At 34.2% G+C, this 21,495-nt stretch overlaps 1 protein-coding gene and 2 non-coding genes across 3 annotated transcripts; 1 reads left to right on the top strand and 2 right to left on the bottom strand.

Annotated features, from left to right (window-relative positions):
* Positions 1-173: 173 nt before the first annotated feature.
* On the bottom strand, positions 174-246 carry TRNAF-GAA. Its single transcript has one exon. It is a non-coding gene; the product is annotated as a tRNA-Phe (tRNA).
* Positions 247-3,935: 3,689 nt separating this feature from the next.
* Positions 3,936-4,008, bottom strand: TRNAF-GAA. The gene has a single exon. It is a non-coding gene; the product is annotated as a tRNA-Phe (tRNA).
* A 116-nt stretch (positions 4,009-4,124) lies between these two features.
* On the top strand, positions 4,125-19,512 carry LOC110702098 (threonine--tRNA ligase, mitochondrial 1-like). The gene is made up of 20 exons (XM_021879752.1): positions 4,125-4,377; positions 4,460-4,697; positions 4,822-4,881; positions 6,174-6,263; positions 7,717-7,791; positions 7,946-8,074; positions 8,153-8,242; positions 8,689-8,777; positions 8,864-8,960; positions 9,042-9,128; positions 10,259-10,343; positions 10,725-10,819; positions 11,231-11,263; positions 11,349-11,435; positions 15,104-15,196; positions 18,078-18,170; positions 18,250-18,471; positions 18,651-18,722; positions 18,841-18,912; positions 19,196-19,512. Exons 1-20 carry the CDS (start codon positions 4,220-4,222, stop codon positions 19,289-19,291), a joined length of 2,061 nt encoding a protein of 686 aa, XP_021735444.1. The 5' UTR covers positions 4,125-4,219; the 3' UTR covers positions 19,292-19,512.
* The last annotated feature ends 1,983 nt before the right edge of the window (positions 19,513-21,495 follow it).

The raw sequence follows: 21,495 nt of genomic DNA, 5'->3' as shown, positions 1-21,495 counted from the left end.
GCTAACCATCGTAGTGGAGCCAAAGTTCAGCCTCCAAACTCGTTTCTCACTGGAAAGTGGAAACCGATTGGTGATGCTGAACGAACCTTCCGTCAAATGCTTGCCACTAGGGTCGATGTGAAAGAGTAAAAGAGAGCCAAAAATTTTCTTTTTTTAAAAAAACAAAAAAAAAATGCGGTGAGCGTGGATCGAACACACGACCTTCAGATCTTCAGTCTGACGCTCTCCCAACTGAGCTATCTCTGGTTATGAATAACATTAAAATTAAAATATATAAATTTCAAAGGTATTGTAGCTAAGATTGAAGCAATATTTTCAACAAACAAAATTACGGAATAGAACTACAAAAACTACTCAAACATAGATGATAATACATAAAAATAAACCACAACTTCATTTTATTTTTCTGAGAATCACAACTTCACTTATTTTTACCAATACAACACATTGCATCCAATAATTCATTCCAAAGTACCATATAATTTTTCATGACTGCTTAGCTTGGAAAAAAATAAAGGCTAAGGTTGCTGCATTGATGGTTTATCAACTTTGAATTTGCATACCCCAAGCACCAACATAGGGTTGTCACACCACAACCCGGCACAACATGGTGAGGCGACGTTGCAACCTTGGCCTACATTCTTGCAAGTAAGCGCACCACCATTGCTTTTATCAGCCGCGGCAGCAGCAGCAGCAGCAGCAGCAAATTCCATAATTTGTCCAAAGGGAATATCGTAATAAAGGGTAGCAGTGATTGACAATCGAACCAACTGACCTTGACCCAACTCACCCAAGCCGGGTTCATTAGCCATGGTTGTCGGCCTTGTTGCAACTACAAGAGCAACTACTAGCAGGATCATGCTCACTTTCTTCATCATCTCCATCTTCCTCCTCACTAAAAATCGAACAAATAATAAAAACTCTTCCCTTAACACTATATTGTTGTTATCAGGTTGTAATTATATTGTGAGTGTTGTTACTAGTAAGAGTGTTCTCCCTTCTATTTTTATAGAGGCGAACCATTAATGTATGATTGTATGAGATAGAGAATATATGGTACGTATATTCTTATCTTAGATTTAGGATAATTTATGATACTATTAACTTATTAAGTATTTGTACAGGACATGATTATAACACATTGACAGTAGATAATTAAAAAAAACATGGTTTACATGCATGACAACGTGATGAATCTATCTGATGATGCTATTGGTTACCAGACAATGTATACTTGATAACTTATGATTAGAGAAATATTGAAAGCAAGTAAAATTATCATTGGTTGAAATTCACTATTCTTGGAATCATTGGTACTTCCAAAACTGCATTTTTGGGGTTTGACTATATCTGAGGAAGCTTCCATCAAAACGTATAATTCACAATTCTTTTTTATTTTTGTTTTAATTAGAATTAGGAAAAATGATTTAAGGAGTGTTGTGTAGGCGCATAATTTTATCTTATTAAAATTAAATGGTCAGAGTTATATCTTGGCAAATACACGTGTCAATTTGACTTTTACATTAAGGCCCTGTTTGGTTGGGTTGAAAACCTTTTCCAGGAAAATAGTTTTCCTTATTTTACATTGTTTGGTTTGGACTAAATATGAAAAGAAAATTTTGGGCTGAAAACTATTTTCCTTTAAACAAGAAATAGTTTTCCCCCAAATTAGAAGGGAAGCCATGTTTTCCACTCTCCTTCTATCTTTCCCCTTCTTCTTTAACTGCAAACTCAAGTAGATCTTCTCACTCGATCTCTTAACTTGGCAATTCTCTCTCTCTCTCTCTCTCTCTCTCTCTCTCTCTCTCTCTCTCTCTCTCTCTCTCTCTCTCTCTCTCTCTCTCTCTCTCTCTCTCTCTCTCTCTCTCTCTCTCTCTCTCTCTCTCTCTCTCTCTCTCTCCTCTTGACTTGATTATTACTCTAGGGTTTAATTTGGTTTAAAATCTGATTATGTTGTATTTTTTGCCCATATTTTGATTATTTTTGGGTATTTTTGCACAAAAACTATTAAATGCGTTAATTCGAAATAATTTTTTTTGATGTGATTAAATTTTCTAAAGATGATTATAAATTGGGAATTTGTTATTAGATGCAATCTACTTGCTGCAAATTTTATTTTTATTCATATATTTACATGTTTTTATCATGCCCACAAAGTGTTTGATAAATTGCCTCACTTAATATTAGTTTTATTTTGTTTAAATTGAAAAATTGTTTTACATATAACCAAACAAGGGAAAATGTGTAGGAAATTACATTTTCTAATGGAAAAGGTTTTTCATGGAAACTCATTTTCCATTGAAAACCTTTTACATCCAACCAAAAAGAACGAATTGTGGAATAATATAGAACCGGTAATTGATTCATTTATATTTGGGATGGAGTATACAAAGTAGTAAGGTCATCTATTGTAAATTTCTTAATTGTCCAAGTGACTAATTTAAATGCAAACTTGGAGTTAACTTTGTTTTATCTTCAAAGGACAAATAATAATTTTCATAGAAATTTCCTGGAAAGTTCATGTCTTACATCATTAATAAATAATGGTACACTTTACACATCCTTGAATACCAATATATCATAACCATTACTTTAATATAATCGTTCATCTATCAATTAAGTTCCAATATAACTTGAACAAACTACACGCGCGGTAAGACAAACCTAATTTTTCTAATGGTCATAGACGTTTTAAAATATCAATTAAATTTAGTTTTAAAGTTACTTTCTTTTTAGTTAACACGTTTCTTTAATTACGTTTGTCAATGTATAAGTTTAACCATTTATATATTTGATTATTGATAAGCAAAAATTATAAAATTTTGATATTTTGAAAATTTATATCGTGACGAATATAACAAGATTCCACATTACTATATTTTTCATTATATATAAGTAATTTAGCGCCAAGTCTTAAGACTTGGATGTGACATCATTTTTTTGTGGTTCCCATTGAAAATAATATCATCAAATTCTTGTTAATACTCACTAAGGGCCTGTTATCATTGACTGAACTGAGTTGAAATGAACTTATTAGAGTTGAATTGAACTGAACTAAACTAAATTGAACTGAACTAAATTTATTAGAGCTAGACTGGAAATAATCTGATGAAAACAGGGCCCAAGACTTGCCCAAATTTATCACTTTAGTCCTAAGACTCAATATGACGTATTGTATGTAGAAAAGTGTTTAAAAAAAAGTCAACAAATATAAAATTGAGATGGGTCCCAATATCAAGTCTTAAGTTGAGGGTCCCAATCTCAAGTCTTAAGTTAAGTCTTGAAATATCAAGACTCAAGACTCAACTTGAGACTTGCTTGAGATTTAAAAAGAAAATAGGGAAAGTCTTAAACATAAGTTTGATCTTAAGAGTCAAGATGATGATGTCACCTCAAGTCTTAAGACTTGATGCTAAACTTGCTCAAAGCACAAAACAAGGTTAAAAGGGAATGTATGATTAGTGCTAAAGTCAAAATGTGTCAATTTAAAAAAAAACAGCGGTAGTATTAATTAACATTTAAAATATGTTTATTTTTAAGACAATGACCATGTTTGGTAATTAAAGTTTTGACAAAAAATGAGCTTATTTGACTAAGTTAGAGGTTTGACTACATAAATCATCTAATTTGATTGTTTGGTAAAAGAGCTTTTTAAATGAGCTTATTAAGACAAATAAGCTAGTTTGTAAAAAGCTACAAAATAGAGCTTTTAAGATTAGCTTATTGAGTAATGAATGTTAAAAGACAATTTCATCCTAAAAGTTACTCTAATTCACATTCTTGCCCTCCCAATTTCGATCTTATCCTAGTCAAGTACAAAAAAAATAAAATCATCAATGTCCTAAATTGTCATTTCATAAGTTCAACTAACAAACAACTACAAATAATAAGCTAATTTTACCAAACAACTCTAAAACACCTTAAAGAATTAAAAATGCGGTGAGCGTGGATCGAACACGCGACCTTCAGATCTTCAGTCTGACGCTCTCCCAACTGAGCTATCCCCGCATATTATTCTTTATTCCTCCTTTTAAATATAAATACAAAATTTAACACCCCCCAAGTTACTTTCCATTCCTTTAATCAAATGAAACAAACACTGCATAAGAATTTAACACACCTATGAAACCCTTTCCTTTCCCAAAACCCCCAATTCATTCTCTGCAAATTCTCTCTCCTCTCCTCTCTCAGCCGCCATATCCGCAGAGCTTAAGCTTCCATGGCAGGCGGCGACAAAGCTCCCAAGGCAACCCCCGCATCTCACCCTCGAGACGACGCTTACCTCGCAGAAGTCATCCCTAAACGAATCGCTCACTTCGAAACCATTAAAGCTCAGCAAGATCTCAAACGTCTCTCCATTTCCGGCGAACCAATCAAGTTCTCTCTCATTCTCTCTCTCTTCTTTTGCTTCTCTTTCTCTCTCCTTTGACCGATTTTGACTCATTTTTGTTGACTGAAGGATTACATTGCCCGATGGAAATGTCAAGGAAGGCGAAAAACTGAAAACTACTCCATTCGACATTGCGGCCCAGATTTCCAAGAGTTTGGCTTCCAATTCGTTGATTTCTAGGGTTAATGGTCAACTTTGGGATATGAATAGGCCTTTTGAAGCGGATTCTGATTTGAAGCTCTATAATTTTGATAGTGATGAAGGTAGAGATACCTTTTGGCATTCTAGTGCTCATATTCTCGGTCAGGTACAATTCAATCTTTCTTTTTTCTCATTAATTCTGAGTTTTTCCTAAATTTTTCGGTGTTCGTTTGTGAATTATTGATTAGTTGATGTTTTGATTTTGTTGTGATATGTTTGGGTTTTGTTAGGCTCTAGAGACGGAGTATGGATGCAAGCTTTGTATTGGACCGTGTACTACTCGTGGCGAGGTGAGTTTAAGCTTCTACCATTGATATTTGAAAGTGGCAAGTGATGTAGAGTTAAGTATAGGTTAGATTAAATGGAGCAAGTATTGCTTATGGTTCTATGTAAGTTGTTGTGCTCTTATGGTTCTATGATAATGTGATGTACTTTTGGGAAATAAAGCCATAATCAAGCCTTGCTAAAAAATTAAGGATAACTTCTCTCTCCACATATAGCATTGTAAAGTGAGCTTGATATTCTTATCCATTTATTAGCTCAAAGATTTTTTGTTATAGCTCTCTTTTAGTTAGATGAATCACTTTTGTTATTGGTGACAAAAGTGTTTGCTGTGAATAAAGTCTGCAACTTTAGGGTTTTGGTTGTAATGCGTGAGAAGGTGGTACATTAATAAGGAACCTGGATGAGAATGTGACATTTAAAAACGTAAATACAACATTAAAAGCAAAGGTGCATGTGACTAACTTAAAGTTTGATGCGCTGGTCGAAATATGAAATGTCTAAGAAACTTCAATGCTGACGGATAGTTGACGGACAGTCAAAATGGAAGTGAAGGTTACGTAAATCAACTCCCCCACATAGAGGCATCTTCTATTTTTATAGAAATTTGGAAAGATATTACAAGTGCCAAGGTGCCTGGCCATTGTTTTCCTTATGATGTGAATGCCACTTTGTATCCCTGTACTCTGTCTTGCTTAAGGTCTAATACGCAAGGCATTTCAACAAGCAATTTAGCCCATTGTGCGGTAACATAACTTAAGTACAAGGTAAGTGGGGAGTGCCCTTACATCTAGCTATAAATATTGCTCTTATATTTTTTGGCTCTAACATACCAATAAACCTACTCTAAGTCGGTAACTTCTGTCATCTTTGATCTTAGACTTTGTAAGCCACATTGAGTGTTTTGGTCCTGTTTCTTGGTCCTGATTGAGTCTTTTGCAAAACCTCTGTTTGTTTAGGATCATGCTGCTCTTGTAAGGACAGTCAGGATTCAGGGATATATAATTTATTAGATATGTATTACACAGAGTGTTGTTTATAATATGAAGCTCATCAAGACACAAAATTCATATTTCACTGTGTAGAAATGTTATTCTTGCTGTTGGTATTAGAGGATAGATTAGCCTATCATAGTGTAAGTATGTAATTGATTGATTGATGGGGGAAGTGCTGGGGGTTATGATTATTGAGAGCTCAACTGAAATATTAAATACATAAGTGGAAGTAATATCTACATCTCTATAAGCTTTTTTTTTTTTAATCAGTTTGCCACCCTTTTAATACTTTCATGTTTGGACAGGGTTTTTTTTATGATGCATTTTATGGAGAAATGAGCTTGAATGAGGATCACTTCAAACAAATTGAGGCAGTGGCAGCAAAAGCTGTTGCGGTATAGTATTTCTATTAACAAGCTACTTTCTGATTGTTTGTTGGTATTTTTAAGACAACATCTTTTAGTTGTTGAAGCCTTAACTTTGTGTTGATGAAGCCTTACTACCTTATTACTTTGTTGTTGATTACAGATGCAATATTTAATTGCAATAATCTGACTCATGGATGATCGCTTTGTAAAATCAATTTAGTTTATGTGTGATTTATTATTTCCCATTAATGTTTTGCTACCATTTTCTTTCTATATTCTTGATCTGGGATTGACTTTTACGATTTAGGTAAGGATCCTAAAAGGAACTGGAGTCTAGTGGATTAAACTTTGCACTTTCATGTGTCTATAGTTAGTTATAGATGGTTGAGTTTTTATTTTTTTTAATTTTTTTTATAATTTTTTTTATAGCTTTCTATTTCTTCGCTTGCTAACTTGCAGCCTCTCACCCCTACACAAACAAAAATCTGCAAAATTTTCCTTTTAGTAAATTCAATTGGTTGCCGCCATGATTAAATGTAAATCTCAAGGGTCAATGATGAGATGATTCAGTTAATACTATTGGGAAAGTGTTGGAACACTACTATGAATAAAGAACTAGAGTGAAAACCAACAAGGTAAAAGAGCAAAAACTAAAAAAGAATTTAGAGCACAAAAGGTTATAAGTAATTAGTTAAAACTGAATATCCTTCTACTCACAATTCTTTTGTTGATCCTTGATAGATTGGCAGGAAAAAAAATTTGGATGGAACATGTTAAAGATTTTAAAAAGAATTTTGGTTGGTAGTTCTCAGTCTCCTAACTCTTCCCCTTTGAATCATTCAAAGGCTTGTTTCTTTAGAGTGAGCCAAAACCCATTGAAGATTTTGAGGGGAACCAATTGCAGAGGTGCAAAGTGGTGTGGGTTAAAAATTATGAATGAAACAAGTTGAAAAATTTAAAATGGCTTTTAGGTGGTAGTTCTCAGATCTCAGCCTTCTTACTTTTTATTTTTTATTTTTATCTTAGCCTTCTTAATCTTCTAGTTGAATCATTCAAAGGTTTGTATTTTAAGAGTGAGACGATTGAAGATTTTGAGGAGCGATAATTGTAGAGGTGCAAGTGGTGTGGGAAAGGAAAAGGAAAACCAATTTTTTGACTTCACCACTATTCATTACCTTAGCAAAAAGTGGAATCTCCAAAGGATTGGAGACTATCCAAATAGTCTGAAACATTGCCTGAGGAATTTAAACTAGGTGGTTGTCTTGCTTGGCTCTTTTTTTTTTCTCATTTTTTTTTATTTAATTTTTATTTCGTTGCTCATCAAGATATAGAATATTGCTGTTTGTCATTACTCTTTAGTGTAATTTGTTCCCTTTATGCACTTACTATCTGTTTTAGGCATGGATATATATATTAGTAGTGCTTTGCTTTTCGTGGTTTCTGTTTGATTTTTTTTCTTCCCGATTTCCTTAATTTGCAGGAGAAACAACCATTTGAGCGAATCGAAGTGACAAGACAACAAGCACTTGAGATATTTTCTGATAACCAATTTAAGGCAAGCTGGGGATTATTTTATTTGTATATTTGGAGGGGGGGGGGTGATAGGGTTGGGCTTGTTTGTTGAGACTTGAGAGGTCTCGTGATCACTTGTTAACCATTTCTACTCGCTCTTTATTTCATGCTTGTGGTTTGTTTGTGTGTGGTTTTAGGTTGAAATTATCAATGATCTACCTGAAGACAAAACTATAACAGTCTACAGATGTGGTCCTTTGGTTGATCTTTGTCGTGGGCCCCATATACCCAATACATCCTTTGCTAAAGCTCTTAGTTGCTTAAAGGTGATGCTAAATTAGGTTTTGCTCTATAAATTGTTTCAGTTGGTATTTCTATTTTCTTAAAAATCTCTCTTTGATCAGGCTTCATCTGCTTATTGGAGGGGTGACAAAAACCGGGAAAGCTTGCAAAGGGTCTATGGAATTTCTTATCCTGATTCAAAGCGTTTAAAGGTACTTATTAAATGTGATAGATTCCTTTGCATGTCTATATCCTTTTTTGTGCCTGTGGATTTGTATGGTGGTATTTTGAAGATGTGGAATTATTATGCAGTACATTTTTTCTGGATTGCTGCTCTATTCTTATATGAAAGTTCTTGCAGATCTACGCTATTAGTAACTTTTCTATGATTCAGAGAGTACGAACTTTAATTTCTGAAGTACCTTTTGTTTTTTTTGCTTTTTCTTTGTCGATGGTTCCTTATGATGGTTCGTATTAGCCAACCCTAATACTTCTAAGGACTAAGGCTTTGTTTTTGTTGTTGTTGTCTTTGGTGGAGCAAATGGTACAATATTCACTGAAAGTTTAGCTAGTTTATGACTTTTAGATGTTAGGTAGGGTGGTTATACTTGAGCTGGTGTGTATTACTATAATAATTTTAAAATATTTTCCTCATCAGGAATATTTAAGGCAGCTGGAGGAAGCTAAAAAATATGATCACAGGATATTGGGTGTAAAACAGGAGCTTTTCTTTTGTCACCCTCTCAGGTATGTGGCTATGAATATTCATGACAGCAAGTTGTGATATTTTGTGAAGTCTTTAATGATTCTACTTTACCTCTTCTAAATTTCAGCCCAGGAAGCTGGTTTTTTCTTCCACTTGGTGCTCGGATATACAATAAATTGATGGATTTTATTAGAAGTGAATATAGGAATAGAGGCTACGAGGAGGTTGATATTAACTTAGTTTCATGCTCATGACTTGTGAATATATGTTAATGATTGGGCTTAATGATGCCATCCTGATATTAGGTAATCAGTCCGAATATCTACAACATGCAACTCTGGGAAACATCTGGGCATGCTGCAAATTACAAGGAGAATATGTTTGTGCTTGAGGTGAGCAGTTCTTCACATCGTGGCATTATGTTTTTTTGTTATCTGTAACGAACTAGATTACTTTAACAACTAGAGTATTCAAGAAATCAATTAAAAGATTGATTGAGGCAAGTAGGCTGCTATTTCATTCATTTATAAAGAGCAAAACTTACATACAAGGAGGCTTGAGGCCACCACTCTCTCTAGTGTCGTGAGGACATAAGTCTATACTCTCAAATGACTACAATACTTCAGCTACCTAAGCAAGTTCCTACCTCCTTTTTTTTATATATACATAATCAGCCAAAAGAAGATAAAGACAAAAGCAGGGGAAAGCTGCAACTGTCACATTGTGACAGGCTGCTAACCCTTCACAGCCATTCACAGCTCACTGATTTGGTTGCTAGTCCGCTACGTGCTGCTGCTCCACTTTTTCATCCCCTAATAGCTGCTCCTTCTGTCCTTTTCTTCCCCTTCTTGTGTATGTGATCAAGCCCTTGTGGTTGTTGCTCAAGGCATTCGTTACATTATCCTCGAGGTGATGATGGCTTAGGGAGTTTGCCCACTATTCATGTTAGAATGAGGAAACTCTATTAAGTGTATCAGAGAAGCCATATGGCTATCAATTCATTAAGGTTGTATTGTTCCAATGTGAGAGAGATTTTTTTTAAACTGTAGTTCCTGTATCAACAAATTGAAGGAATAGTGGAAGCCCTTGGCACAAAAATCTTATATTTCAACTTTTTATGTTAGTAATTTGTGAAGTTGTGACCTAAATATAGTGATTAAATACTTAACTTGTGAAACTGGCGCTTGCTCTTCATACGCTGTATATGCACATGAATTCCTCAGAGCACATGGTCCTTAGACTTTAAAGTTTAAATAAAATATATGGAAAATTGGTGATTGGCTTCCTTTTATAATTTTTTTGCTTTAACTGATTTCTCCCTGACATCAGACTGAAATTGTATAGTTCCTTGGTTCATTTAAATCTTGCTTGTTTTCTCTTCTCAATGCTTTGGCTAATATAAAAGAAAAAGAGAAAGTTCCACAGGTTATTATTTGGGTTTTTGAAATTTGTATTCATCATATACAAATAAGTTATAGTGGATTTTTCTATTGATGTTTTGGCTGAATTCTTGCTCTTGCAGATTGAGAAACAGGAGTTCGGGCTTAAGCCAATGAACTGTCCCGGTCATTGTTTGATGTTCGAGCATAGAGTACGTTCATACAGAGGTATTCACTTGACATATCACTGTTGGTATGCTATAGAGATGGTTGGATTTAATCTTATTTTGTGCGTGCCTTAAAATTAGTTGAACTCTATCTTGAATATTGGACTTTACTTATGTGAAATTTGTCTTTAGGAGCTTAGACTATCTGCTTGGAAAAATGCAACATATTTTTATAGTCAATCATCAAAAAAAATTGGCCATTTTAAGAACTAATTGTGAGAAATATATTGCATTTTATTATAATTTTATATTGCATAATCTATTCCTTGGTGATATGAATTTAGAACTTCCTGCTTCTTACAATTTAATTTCGGCTCTGGTCATAGTAACATCTTGCAACTTCTGATTCAAAGTTCCACCGAACAATTTTGACCATATGCAGAACTCCCTCTCCGCTTTGCTGATTTTGGGGTGCTTCACAGGAATGAGGCTAGTGGTGCCCTCACTGGATTGACTCGTGTTAGGAGATTCCAGCAGGTAAGATACTGTATAATGAATGATATTCTGCAACTTTGTCGTGTTGGGGTGAAGTAATTTTAGTTCCTTATTGGAAGATCTCTCTGATGAAGGGGGTTAAGCCAAAAAAATAATTTTAACCAAGAATAATGTGGAAATAAAAAGCTGGAGGCCTGGAGCTCCCAAAATGTTAACCAGTGAATTGTATATGATGTCTAGATGTGATCCAATGAATTGTGAGCATTGGTTTCATCACTTAACTCTATAGTTGTATATTATAGGGTATAACAATTCTTTTTCGCAAGTTGCCAAGTGTGATGCGGTGATGGTTTCGCAAAGCTTTCATGTTGCCATTTTTTTGATCCCTGAATCTTTTGCAATTCATGTGGTTTAATTGATCTGGTCCTAATATTAAGCTCCCAACTGTTTCAGGATGATGCTCATATCTTCTGCAGGGAAGGCCAAGTAAGCTGGATCTGCTGATGGTTGTAAATTGAATTCTGTTACGTTTGCATGTGCCAAATAATAACTTGGGTTTGCATACGTTCAGGTGAAGGATGAAGTCAGGGCTGCACTGGATTTTATTAACTATGTGTATGGAAAATTTGGGTTTACCTTCGAGCTAAAACTTTCAACCGTATGATAATATTCTCATTTTCTTTTTAGTAATTCCTGTAGTCAGCATTAGTATATATGTAACAATGTTTGTAAAATGAATTTATGTTTCAATTCTCTTGATTTTTGTTTTTATGTGATATCCGGTCATTTCTCAGCTTTACGTCGTTACATAGACCTTTTGTTAATTTGCCAGATCCTGGAAGATAAAGAGGAGGTAGGGGTTGGGGTTTCAGTTGTGGGGAGCAATTTTGCCTTAATATTTGTTTGACTTATTCTAAATTAGCTGTGTAAGGTGTGTTGATTTTGAGTAAATAGATGGAAAGTGATGTTGTGAAAACGCTTGTTAATCTGAAAGATAGGATAGTTTTGAACTTCAGGAGCAAACCGATTACCATGATTATCTGATATTTATTGGTTGCTGATGCTGATCCTTTTGATCTGCTGGGTTTGTCCGAGACCTTAAAGTATATATAGGCTTTTGTGTATATAATTGATTCTACTTGTTGGAAGCCTCAAGATGATTTTACCGTCTAAGTTAAATAAATACCGAGTGTTTCTGTGTAGATAAACTCTGATGCCATTATCCCTGTTTGCTGTGTAAAATTTTTATAAGTTCCATTCTCAATTAATGTATCCTGTTACAAAGAAGGTGCATTTTGATACATTCTTCTGTTTCTTCTTGTGACCTGTTGAACACTTGGCTGCAAGTTTGTGAACTTTCAGCTGTGTTGAATTGTTTTAGGTCTTTTTTAATCTCCATATTCCATAGAAAACATCTGCTACCTGCTGATATTTTTCTAAAAAATTACCTGAGATTACCCTTTTTCGTATCTGTAGAAACAACACATTTTTCTTGTGCGAGGTATATATTAAATGGTGCTTGTGTAGCACTTGTATAAACTAGGTGGCGAGATCATACCGAGGATGAATTATTGAAGTGTAAAGGTGGTTTTCACAATGGTTGAGAATGTATCATTATTCATTAGCATCACGTGAAGGATGGTTTGGAGGAATCTATTTAATTGAAGGATTTTGTCAGTACCTTGTGTCATATGCTTATAAGATTGGTGATGTTTTTTGTATTTACTATCTGAATCTTGATGCATTCATTAAGGGGAATAATTAATGCTATATTGTTGCCCTTTGTGGTTAACAAGAGATATGGTACAAAAGAAGGTTTGACTGTGGGATAGCTTATCACATCCTATTTAAAGTTTGATGAAGCTATAAGGCAGAACATATTTGGCATCATGAGGGAGAGATTATATAGTGTTTCTGTTCCTTTTTTTTTTTTTTTTTTTTTTGGGTGCTCTCGAGGGGTTAGGCTTCAAAAACAAAACAATAAAAACAACTAGGGGGGATGAAGCGTGGTGAGTCACGCCCACTACATCATTATGTAAAATTCCAAGTATTGACACTAAATTTTTTTTCCTACCTACTAGTGTTAATGAATTTAGTGAATGATATAGGACCAAAGGGGAGGCCCTTCCCCCCCTCTATTGATTTGTTTATTTTTTTGAAATTTTTGTGGCTGATATCCACAACTAATTTATCACATGATAGATGGAGGTTTTTTAAGTTAGTTTAAATGATGTGATATTATTCAACTGCCTATATAAAAGATGGAGAAATTTGAGGGTTGCTCACATCACACACTTATTCTAGATATATACCCTTGAAGACTAAACTCGGGAAGTAGCTTTGTAGTGATGATTGTTGGAGCATTTCATCCTTTTCATCTTTAAGGCTTTCATATCTCATCAGCATGACATAGTTTCATATTTTAGCCTTTAATCTTGTGTAGGAAATTCAATCCAGACATAACAGGGAGCACATCTACAACCTTTTTAGATGCTATATTTGTGACTTGTGAATAATGTTTTAACAGGCGTGGCTAGACATAGAGGGGTGGCTTTGAGGTTTTCATTGCCTCGATTCCTAGAATTGATTATTCTGTCCTAGACACAGAAGGGAACCTAAATGTTAAAGTGCTTATAGGATCTACTTTTCTCCATCTAGCTAACATTTATGGTGTGTTTGGATAGAAGGAAATGGAGGGAAAAGAAGGGAAGAGAAATGGAGAGATGGGGTATCTTTCATTTGGATAACAAATGAGGAAGGAAGATAATTGGAGGGGAGAGAAATGAAAGGATAAAATTGTAGGAAACTAATCCCCCAAACAATGGAAAGATTTGGAAAAAAACTCACCATTCTTCCCTCCCCTCCTCTTCTCCTCCCTCCCCTTCTTTGAGAGCCTGTAGTGTACATTTGGGTTATTTGTTCATTATTTTTTGCTCATTTAACAAATGAGCAAATTTTTTTTGCTCATTTATTAAATGAGCAAAAATAAGTGAGCAAATAACCCGGGTGTACGGTACACCTGGGTGTATATAATAAATTCTACCCTTCTTTTCCTTCCCCTTTATTTATCCAAACACACTGTTAGAGTCTTTAGAATCTGTTTTGATGTGGAAGTATGATAACTGTTTCCTTTAATCAGAGTTGGAGAATTCTGGAAATGGAACTTGGAGTATGATAACTATCCCTTGATTTACTATTTTCCTATTTATTACTTATTGATTTGCTCCTTTACTCCTATGATTTTCTTTTTATATGTTTTTATCCTTATGCTTATTCTTTTACTTTTAAGTAGTGAAACCTTCTCATGATTTCATGCAATAGGATGTTTGGGCTTATGTTAGTTTGGGAAACCTCACTTTTGGTAGTCATTGAGAGGAAAATTTGTGGTCTTGGTTTTACTAGCTCTAATTTTGTCATATATCTTGCTGGTATTCTAACAAGAAAGGCCGGCCTTCTAGATTGGTCTAATTTGTTGAATTTTGGTATGAGGTATGGATTTATATTGAGCGAAACCTATACCTATTATTAGCTTAAGAATTTTGAACCCATATCTCAAACCCACAAGTCATGGGGTTTAGAAACCTGGTTGATTTGACTCATACCAAATCTTTTAAGTATAAAATGAAAGAGAACCATTTATTCTTAAACACTGCAAAGTGCAAACACATACTATAACGAATCAAGTTTTAACTCAAGACTATCCTAGTCTCATTTATCATTCCAAATTCATACCATTATGCGAACCAAACACCCCCTTGTTATACTTCGAGTGCATGAGATTACCAAGTGTTATTTAGTCTATTAGAGAGCTTGAAGAATGCACAACATTTGAACTCTCCATCTTTGTTGAATTCTAGAATATATTAATGTTACATTGTACTATATGATGTACATGTTTACTTAGACTATGAAAATTATTTAGGGGGTGTTTGGTTTGCAAAGTGGTATGGGATTGGATTCAAAAGTGAAACCATAATGGTATGGGTTTGGAACTTGATTTTTTTATACAATACGTTTGATACCTAAAAATATAGGAATGAGCCAAACCCAACCCCCCCCCCCCCCCCCACCCCCAAAAAAAAAAAAAAAAAAAAAAAGTTTACTAAACCCTACCTATGGGTTTAAAATTCTTAAAATCCTAAACCAAATACTTGGTGTGGGTTTTAAGTATTTTAAACCCATACCTAAGTTCCAGAACCGTTACCCCCTTAAGTTGATCGATATGATGCTTATTTAATTTTCTTTGTATCCTTTACTTGACTTAGTTAAATGCAATATATAATTCTCACGTTTTTCCTTCTTTTTTTTCTCCTATAAAATACATAGAGACCAGAGAGTTTCCTAGGAGAAAAGGAGACATGGGATAAGGCGGAGGCTGCACTTACTGAAGCTTTGGATGAGTTTGGCAAGCCATGGCAGGTAAATTTTCATCTTTTCTCAGCTATTCCCCTTTTTTTCCCCTAATCCCCTCTCCCCCAAATTCAAAGGAAAGGAATATGGGATCTGTGTTATCTGTTGTAGAACTAGTTGTTTTGCATTGTATAGTGTCAACCCAACTTGTAGTATTTCTTGCATTGAGACCATAGAAAAAAATCGAGAGTATGGTCACAATTGACAGCTGACGCGGTCTTTATTACAAATAAATCATATTAATGTTGTTAAAATTTGTTTACATTTTCTTAAGTTTATAAAAATTATTTTAATATTACCAAATCTATCATAATATGGGTGTGTAAAGTTTTTTGGTGAATGAAAGAATCATGTTTTCTATCTAATTGCTAAATTATCTTTGGTCAATTCAATTAAAATCAGGTATAATGGGTATAAAATGCATTCTATGTGGTGACTGGTGAGTCACCATTATATAGCAAATGATATGGCGTAAAAGATGCAGCATTATGTAACAAGTCTTCGTGGGATGTCAAGTCCAAAATCACGAATCTGTTACAATAATGGCATATTTGTAATGCAATGGCTGAGTTTTACACTTTGTTTGGTTAAAGAAAATGGATGGAAAATAAGGGATGGGAAATGGAGGGATATATTATCCTTCATTTGGATACCTAATGAGGAAGGGAAGGAATTGTAGAGAGGGGGGGGGGGGGGTGGAATGATTAAATTGTACCAAATTGATCTCTCCAACAATGGAGAGATTTGGAAGGAAACCTAATCATTCTTCCCTTCCCTCCTTTCTTTTCCTTCCTCTTTCTCTATCCAAAGTTCCAAACACACCGTTAATTCCATGAATGAGATATGGTAATAGGTCTCATACTCATGTAATCATAAAAACCCCTACGAATGTGACAGTTAGTGAAAAAGAAATAACATGGAGCTACCAATGAGGATACCCTTTCTTTTTTTTTTTTTTTGGGCTGCTGTGGAGAATTTCTTTTAGTTATTAGATGTTATTAGATTAATTTAGCACTTCTATAATTAGCCTTTACAGAAACCAGATAGGGAGCAGGACTTCACTTGACTAATGAGGAGTGGGGAACTGGGGATACCTAATTAAGCTCAAAATAAAATAAGAGGATGAAAAACTAGTAGAAATGTTGTACAGAAATATATGCCTGTCAAAGTGAAGAGATTGCTGAAACTCCCACATTGGAGAGGAAGATATGATGAAAAGATCAAAATTGAATTTCTATGACAGGAAGATTGAGAAATGCAGATCAAAGAAAGATATAGAGAATTTCCTTAAAAACGCTTGACCTGCCCTGGTGCCAGAAATGACCATATTTCTGGCAACAGTCTTTCAGAACTGATCACAAGATTTATAACCAATGAAGTTTACAAATTAGAGTTTGTTTTCCCAGATTAGAACAATTGCTTTGTAGCTGAGAATGATAAAGATTTAAATGAATTGAAAAAATTGATCCATTTTGAAATGATGCCCAAAATATTGCAACATAAAAGGACCAAAAAAGTCATTTAAATCTTCCACAAAATCCAAGGTGGTTAAGGAATGTAGGAAACATCAGTGTTGCTATATTGGATAATTGTATTGTGAGCAAAGATATAAGTTTCCTGAAAGGGAAATGGTATATTTGTGAAACGTCTTTGAGTGGTAAATGTTGCAAAACTTGAAGAAATTTTGGTCCCTTATTTTTTTCTTTTAATTTGTAACCATGTAAGTGGCATTTTCCAGCTCATTGACTGATTTCTTCTATGGTATGTTTGTACTGTGCTATCTTGGAGTGGAGTTGTAATTAGTCATATTCCTAATTTGGCTTGGCTTTAATACACTTTGTCAAGCAATGTTGCAAGCAAAGCATTTATTTATGTTACTTCACCTCATCATTTTGTCTCATGCAGCTGTGTATGGTTACTTGGTATCTTACGGCCTTACCCAACTCTTCAATTAATAATTAGCTACTGTGTTTATCTTGAAACACACATTATAGTTAAATAAATATATACCAGAGCAAAAGAAGAGATAATTATGCAACACTTTTAAATGTGCGTGAGACTTACATTAGCAAATATGTAAAATTAAGAAATAAGTAATTTGAAATGTGCGTGAGATTTACATTAGCAAATACGTTAAATTAAGAAATAAGTAATTTGAAATGTGTGTATGTTTGTTGTTTGTAAAGTACAAAACGCCTCATATAAACAAGAACTCTTTGCATCCGTGTCCAAGATTAGGCCTGTCCCTATGCTTAAAATTTTCAACCCTAAGATGTCTTATGCTTGAAGATTTACTCATACTCGTGTCTGAGTTAACATTGCTTTTTGCTCAGTTACATCTAATTTCTTTCAACAAATATTTGCTATCTAAAAATTTAAATCTTGCACGCCTCTTCTAAGTCACAACCATCGCATTTACAACTTATGCTGGTATCACTGCCCCCTTATTTTTGATGGAATGGATATCCTGAACTTTTGGTGTATTGAATGTCTCAGTGCAAAATACTCTCATCCATCCTCCACCCATAAAGAAAATCAACAGATATTAGGGTTGTATGAAATTTGTATTCCGTATGATCTTGTACCAATGTACCGTGGTATCATACTAGCATCTGATGGCTGATGTAGAATGAAAGATCTGATGTGTATGATTGGTTTAGTGTAGAAGGTTTCATGAGAGAAGCTGCTTTTGTGGTGATGCTTGTACCTTATGTTCCACTTAAAATATAGAATACCTGTTGTCATGAGAAGGATGAATTATGGTAAAGGTAGAATGTGCTGTGTTTTGTGGTTTGAAATGAAGGGCTTGCATTTTCTCTGTTAATTACATTACAACATGAGCCTTCATGTTTCTATTAATAAATTATTGTTCCTGAATCATATGGTACAGCTAAATGAAGGAGATGGTGCATTTTACGGACCAAAGATAGATATCAGCGTTTCTGATGCTTTAAAGAGGAAATTCCAGTGTGCAACTTTGCAGGTATGTTGTGCTTTGCTTCCAGATTAATTTAGAAGACTGGTTTTTGGCATGGCTTCTGACAATATGAATCTAATTGCAGTTGGATTTTCAACTTCCATCGCGATTTAATTTGTCCTACTCAGCAGAAGATGAAGCTAAAAGGGAGCGACCTGTGATCATCCATAGAGCCATCCTTGGCTCTGTGGAACGTATGTTTGCAATTCTTCTGGAGCACTTTAAGGGTAAATGGCCTTTTTGGCTAAGTCCACGACAAGCGATTGTATGCACTGTCTCAGAAAAATCTTCAGCTTATGCCCATGAGGTATTGGAGGTCACCGCTGTGTAATATTTAGATGCTTATTTGGATTGTTTGACATCATCACTTATATCTATGCATTGTTAGGAATACCCTGCAGCCTTGAATCTAAATATTTAGTTCAGTCTACTTAGTGCTTGAAGTGTGTATGGTTATTTTCTAAATAGCGACTTAACATGTTTTAGGTGCGCGATCACATCCACCAGGCTGGATACCATGTTGATGTAGATACAAGTGATAAAACCATCAATAAAAAGGTACACAGTTTTTCCTATGGATTGTCTTCCAATATATATATATATATATATTTATGGTGTTGTTTGCTCATGTATATATATGATGTGTATGTGTGCCTATAATGTTTGGGCCCTGCAGGTACGAGAAGCTCAGATGTCACAGTATAACTACATACTGGTAGTTGGGGAGAAAGATGCCGAAAACCGAGTGGTATGTCTTAGGCTCAATTTTTTATTTATTTAATTTTTTTTTTTCCCACTTTTTGGTATATCTCTAAGTTGCGTTTGGCGATATTTATAAACTTTTGGGCTTCATATTCAATCTCAGTTTCCCACAATTGCACCCCATAATCTCTACCTTCTGATAAATGTTACTGATTTATTGAGGATTGCGTGGTTCAAGTATTTGTACATATGTTATGCGCTGTTATTTTATCTGTCTGGAATTGATATTATCTACCTTTTGGGGTTGTCTTTTATCCTGTTGTATACAGGTGACTGTTAGGGTAAGAGATAAGAATGATCACTCCCCAATGTCTCTGGAGGATCTACTTAGCCACTTTGGCGAAGAAGTAAAAGCTTTTCATTAGTTCTTCGAGTAGCTCACATGTAATTTTGCAGCAGCATTGTCAAATATTGGCTGTTGCTTGTTTTGGATGAGTTCCATAGTGTTTATAGATCACTCTTTTACTGACCATTGATGTTTAATTACTTCGAACAAGCTGAGAATTTTTGGAATACAGTTATTAGAGTGGAATGACAATTTTGGATTAGTAATCTACTATTCTACTTTCAAAATGAGCAGTATTTACTATTTGGCATTCTATTAATGTTTGCCTTGGTCGTCTTCTGTTCTCAATTGACATTTTTCGAAGGACTGGTTTTGGTCGGTCTAAATTGTTTTATTTCACGTTTTACGCTAATATATACTGAAGTAAGTGAAATATCATTATTGTGTTGGATCAAATTAAATTCATCCTATTGTGTATTTAGAAATGTTTAGCTTTCTTTATTTTTATTAACAGGCAAAGATATTGTAAATATTAATGACCTTATGAGTTATGAAGTTATAATGGTTCCAGACTTCCAGTAAACAGAGACCTAAATATCAAATAAATTGCTGAGTGACTGCAAACATAGATTTATTATAATCAGTCAACTAAATTAGTTTGTTCATTACATCTTAGCAGCTGTAGTAATTTTTTTTTTCCTGGATGAAAGCTAGTAGAGTAGCAAACTGTAAATGGCATAAACCTCATCTCAGTCCTCAATATTGAAGGGGATGCATCTTGAAATCATATAATGTTGTTTGGATCCCATAAATGATCATTATTCAATCATATAAAATTCCGTTATGGCTTTGGAGTTAATGAAAAGAGTTGTGTAAATAAATAGCTCATAAATACTCCTTCCGTTTTTAAATAACTCCATTTCTCCATGCACGGAGTTTTAGAAGAAATTGAAAAAAGTAATAAAATATGGAGGTGGTGGGGTAAGTGGAAGAATAAAAAAAAATTGTATAAAGTAAAAGTAGTGAAGAAAATTGGAGGATAGAAAATATGAAATTAATAAAATATGATTTATATTGAGTCAACTAGGTGAGAGAAATAAATTAAATATTGTAAAACCTTTCCAAATAAGTAAATGGAGCAAATATTTAAAAACGGCCGAAAAAGGAAAGTGGAGCAAGTATTTAAAAACGGAGGGAGTAGCTAAATTAATGATTTTAAACTTTTAAAGGCATAGTAAACGATACTTGTAATTTCTACAATCCACTTCTATATACCTTATCAATTTTGTCTACTGCTCCCTCCGTCCCTAATTTTTTTTTGCCCCATTTTACTTTTCATTTTTTGAAACGTGAATTAAAATGTATATATCTCCATTTAAAAGCGTAAAAATTATAAAAACTTAATATTAATAAAACACAACTAGACGAATCCAACAAGATTCCAATAACTATGATATCTTATAGATTAATGGGGATTTGTGGTCAAAGTTATGAAAAGTTGACTCAAATAATGGCTATACAGAAGAGGGGAAAAAAAAAAGAAGGTAAAAATATATACTTAACAATCAAGTTGAAGAGACGTAGAAATGCCTTCGTCCACAATCAACCAACAAACCAAAATAGCCAGCCTTCATCCGTAAAACTGATCTTTTACAACTTTGGAAGCAAAAGTGATCCAAGATACCAGCCTACAAAATAGCCAGGTTTCATCCGTAATTGATCTTTTACAAAAACCAAAGCAAAATTGATCCTAGACACCAGCCTTGCATGATGTATGTATAGCACGGCATGCACATGTACTTGTTTATAGGGCTAAGGGGTTACGAGGAGAAGGGAAATGTTTTTCACTAGTGTCTGACCAATCCTTTTGTTTTTCAGGCCTGTAGAACCAGAAAAGTGAGAAAACCACATCACATCATCAGTTCTCCAACTGCAGTCCATTAAAACAATAAAAACTGGGATAGGGGAGGATATAAAGGTATCAGGAGAAAACAGTTCATATACCACATCACATGTCAAAAACAGAAGATGGCATAATTTCCTAGGCACTAATGACGATAAGTTTCCTTTGTCCTTTATTTATTGCAACATTAGACTTTGTACATTATTTTATTTTATTTTTTATTTATTGCAACAATAGACTTTGTACATTATTCATACATTAGACCATCTAATATGATCTCTATGTTAAGAAAAACATAATCATGTTGTTTCTATTAGATTCATCCCGATATAAACTTACAAATATCAATGTTTAATAATATTATTTAAAATGCAATTGAT

This window comes from Chenopodium quinoa, unplaced genomic scaffold (genome assembly GCF_001683475.1).
Source record: "Chenopodium quinoa cultivar QQ74 unplaced genomic scaffold, ASM168347v1, whole genome shotgun sequence".
NCBI lineage: Eukaryota > Viridiplantae > Streptophyta > Magnoliopsida > Caryophyllales > Amaranthaceae > Chenopodium > Chenopodium quinoa.
Note: the sequence above shows the minus strand (reverse complement) of the source record. Positions and strands in the feature narration are given on the sequence as shown.

Bases quoted from the DNA above. Each gene is read 5' to 3' on its own strand.
- LOC110702098 (XM_021879752.1), top strand. From the start codon at position 4,220: ATGGCAGGCGGCGACAAAGCTCCCAAGGCAACCCCCGCATCTCACCCT. The intron at 6,264-7,716 runs GTATAGTATTTC...CTTAATTTGCAG, and splicing joins TGGCAGCAAAAGCTGTTGCG to GAGAAACAACCATTTGAGCG. The intron at 8,961-9,041 runs GTTGATATTAAC...TCCTGATATTAG, and splicing joins GGAATAGAGGCTACGAGGAG to GTAATCAGTCCGAATATCTA.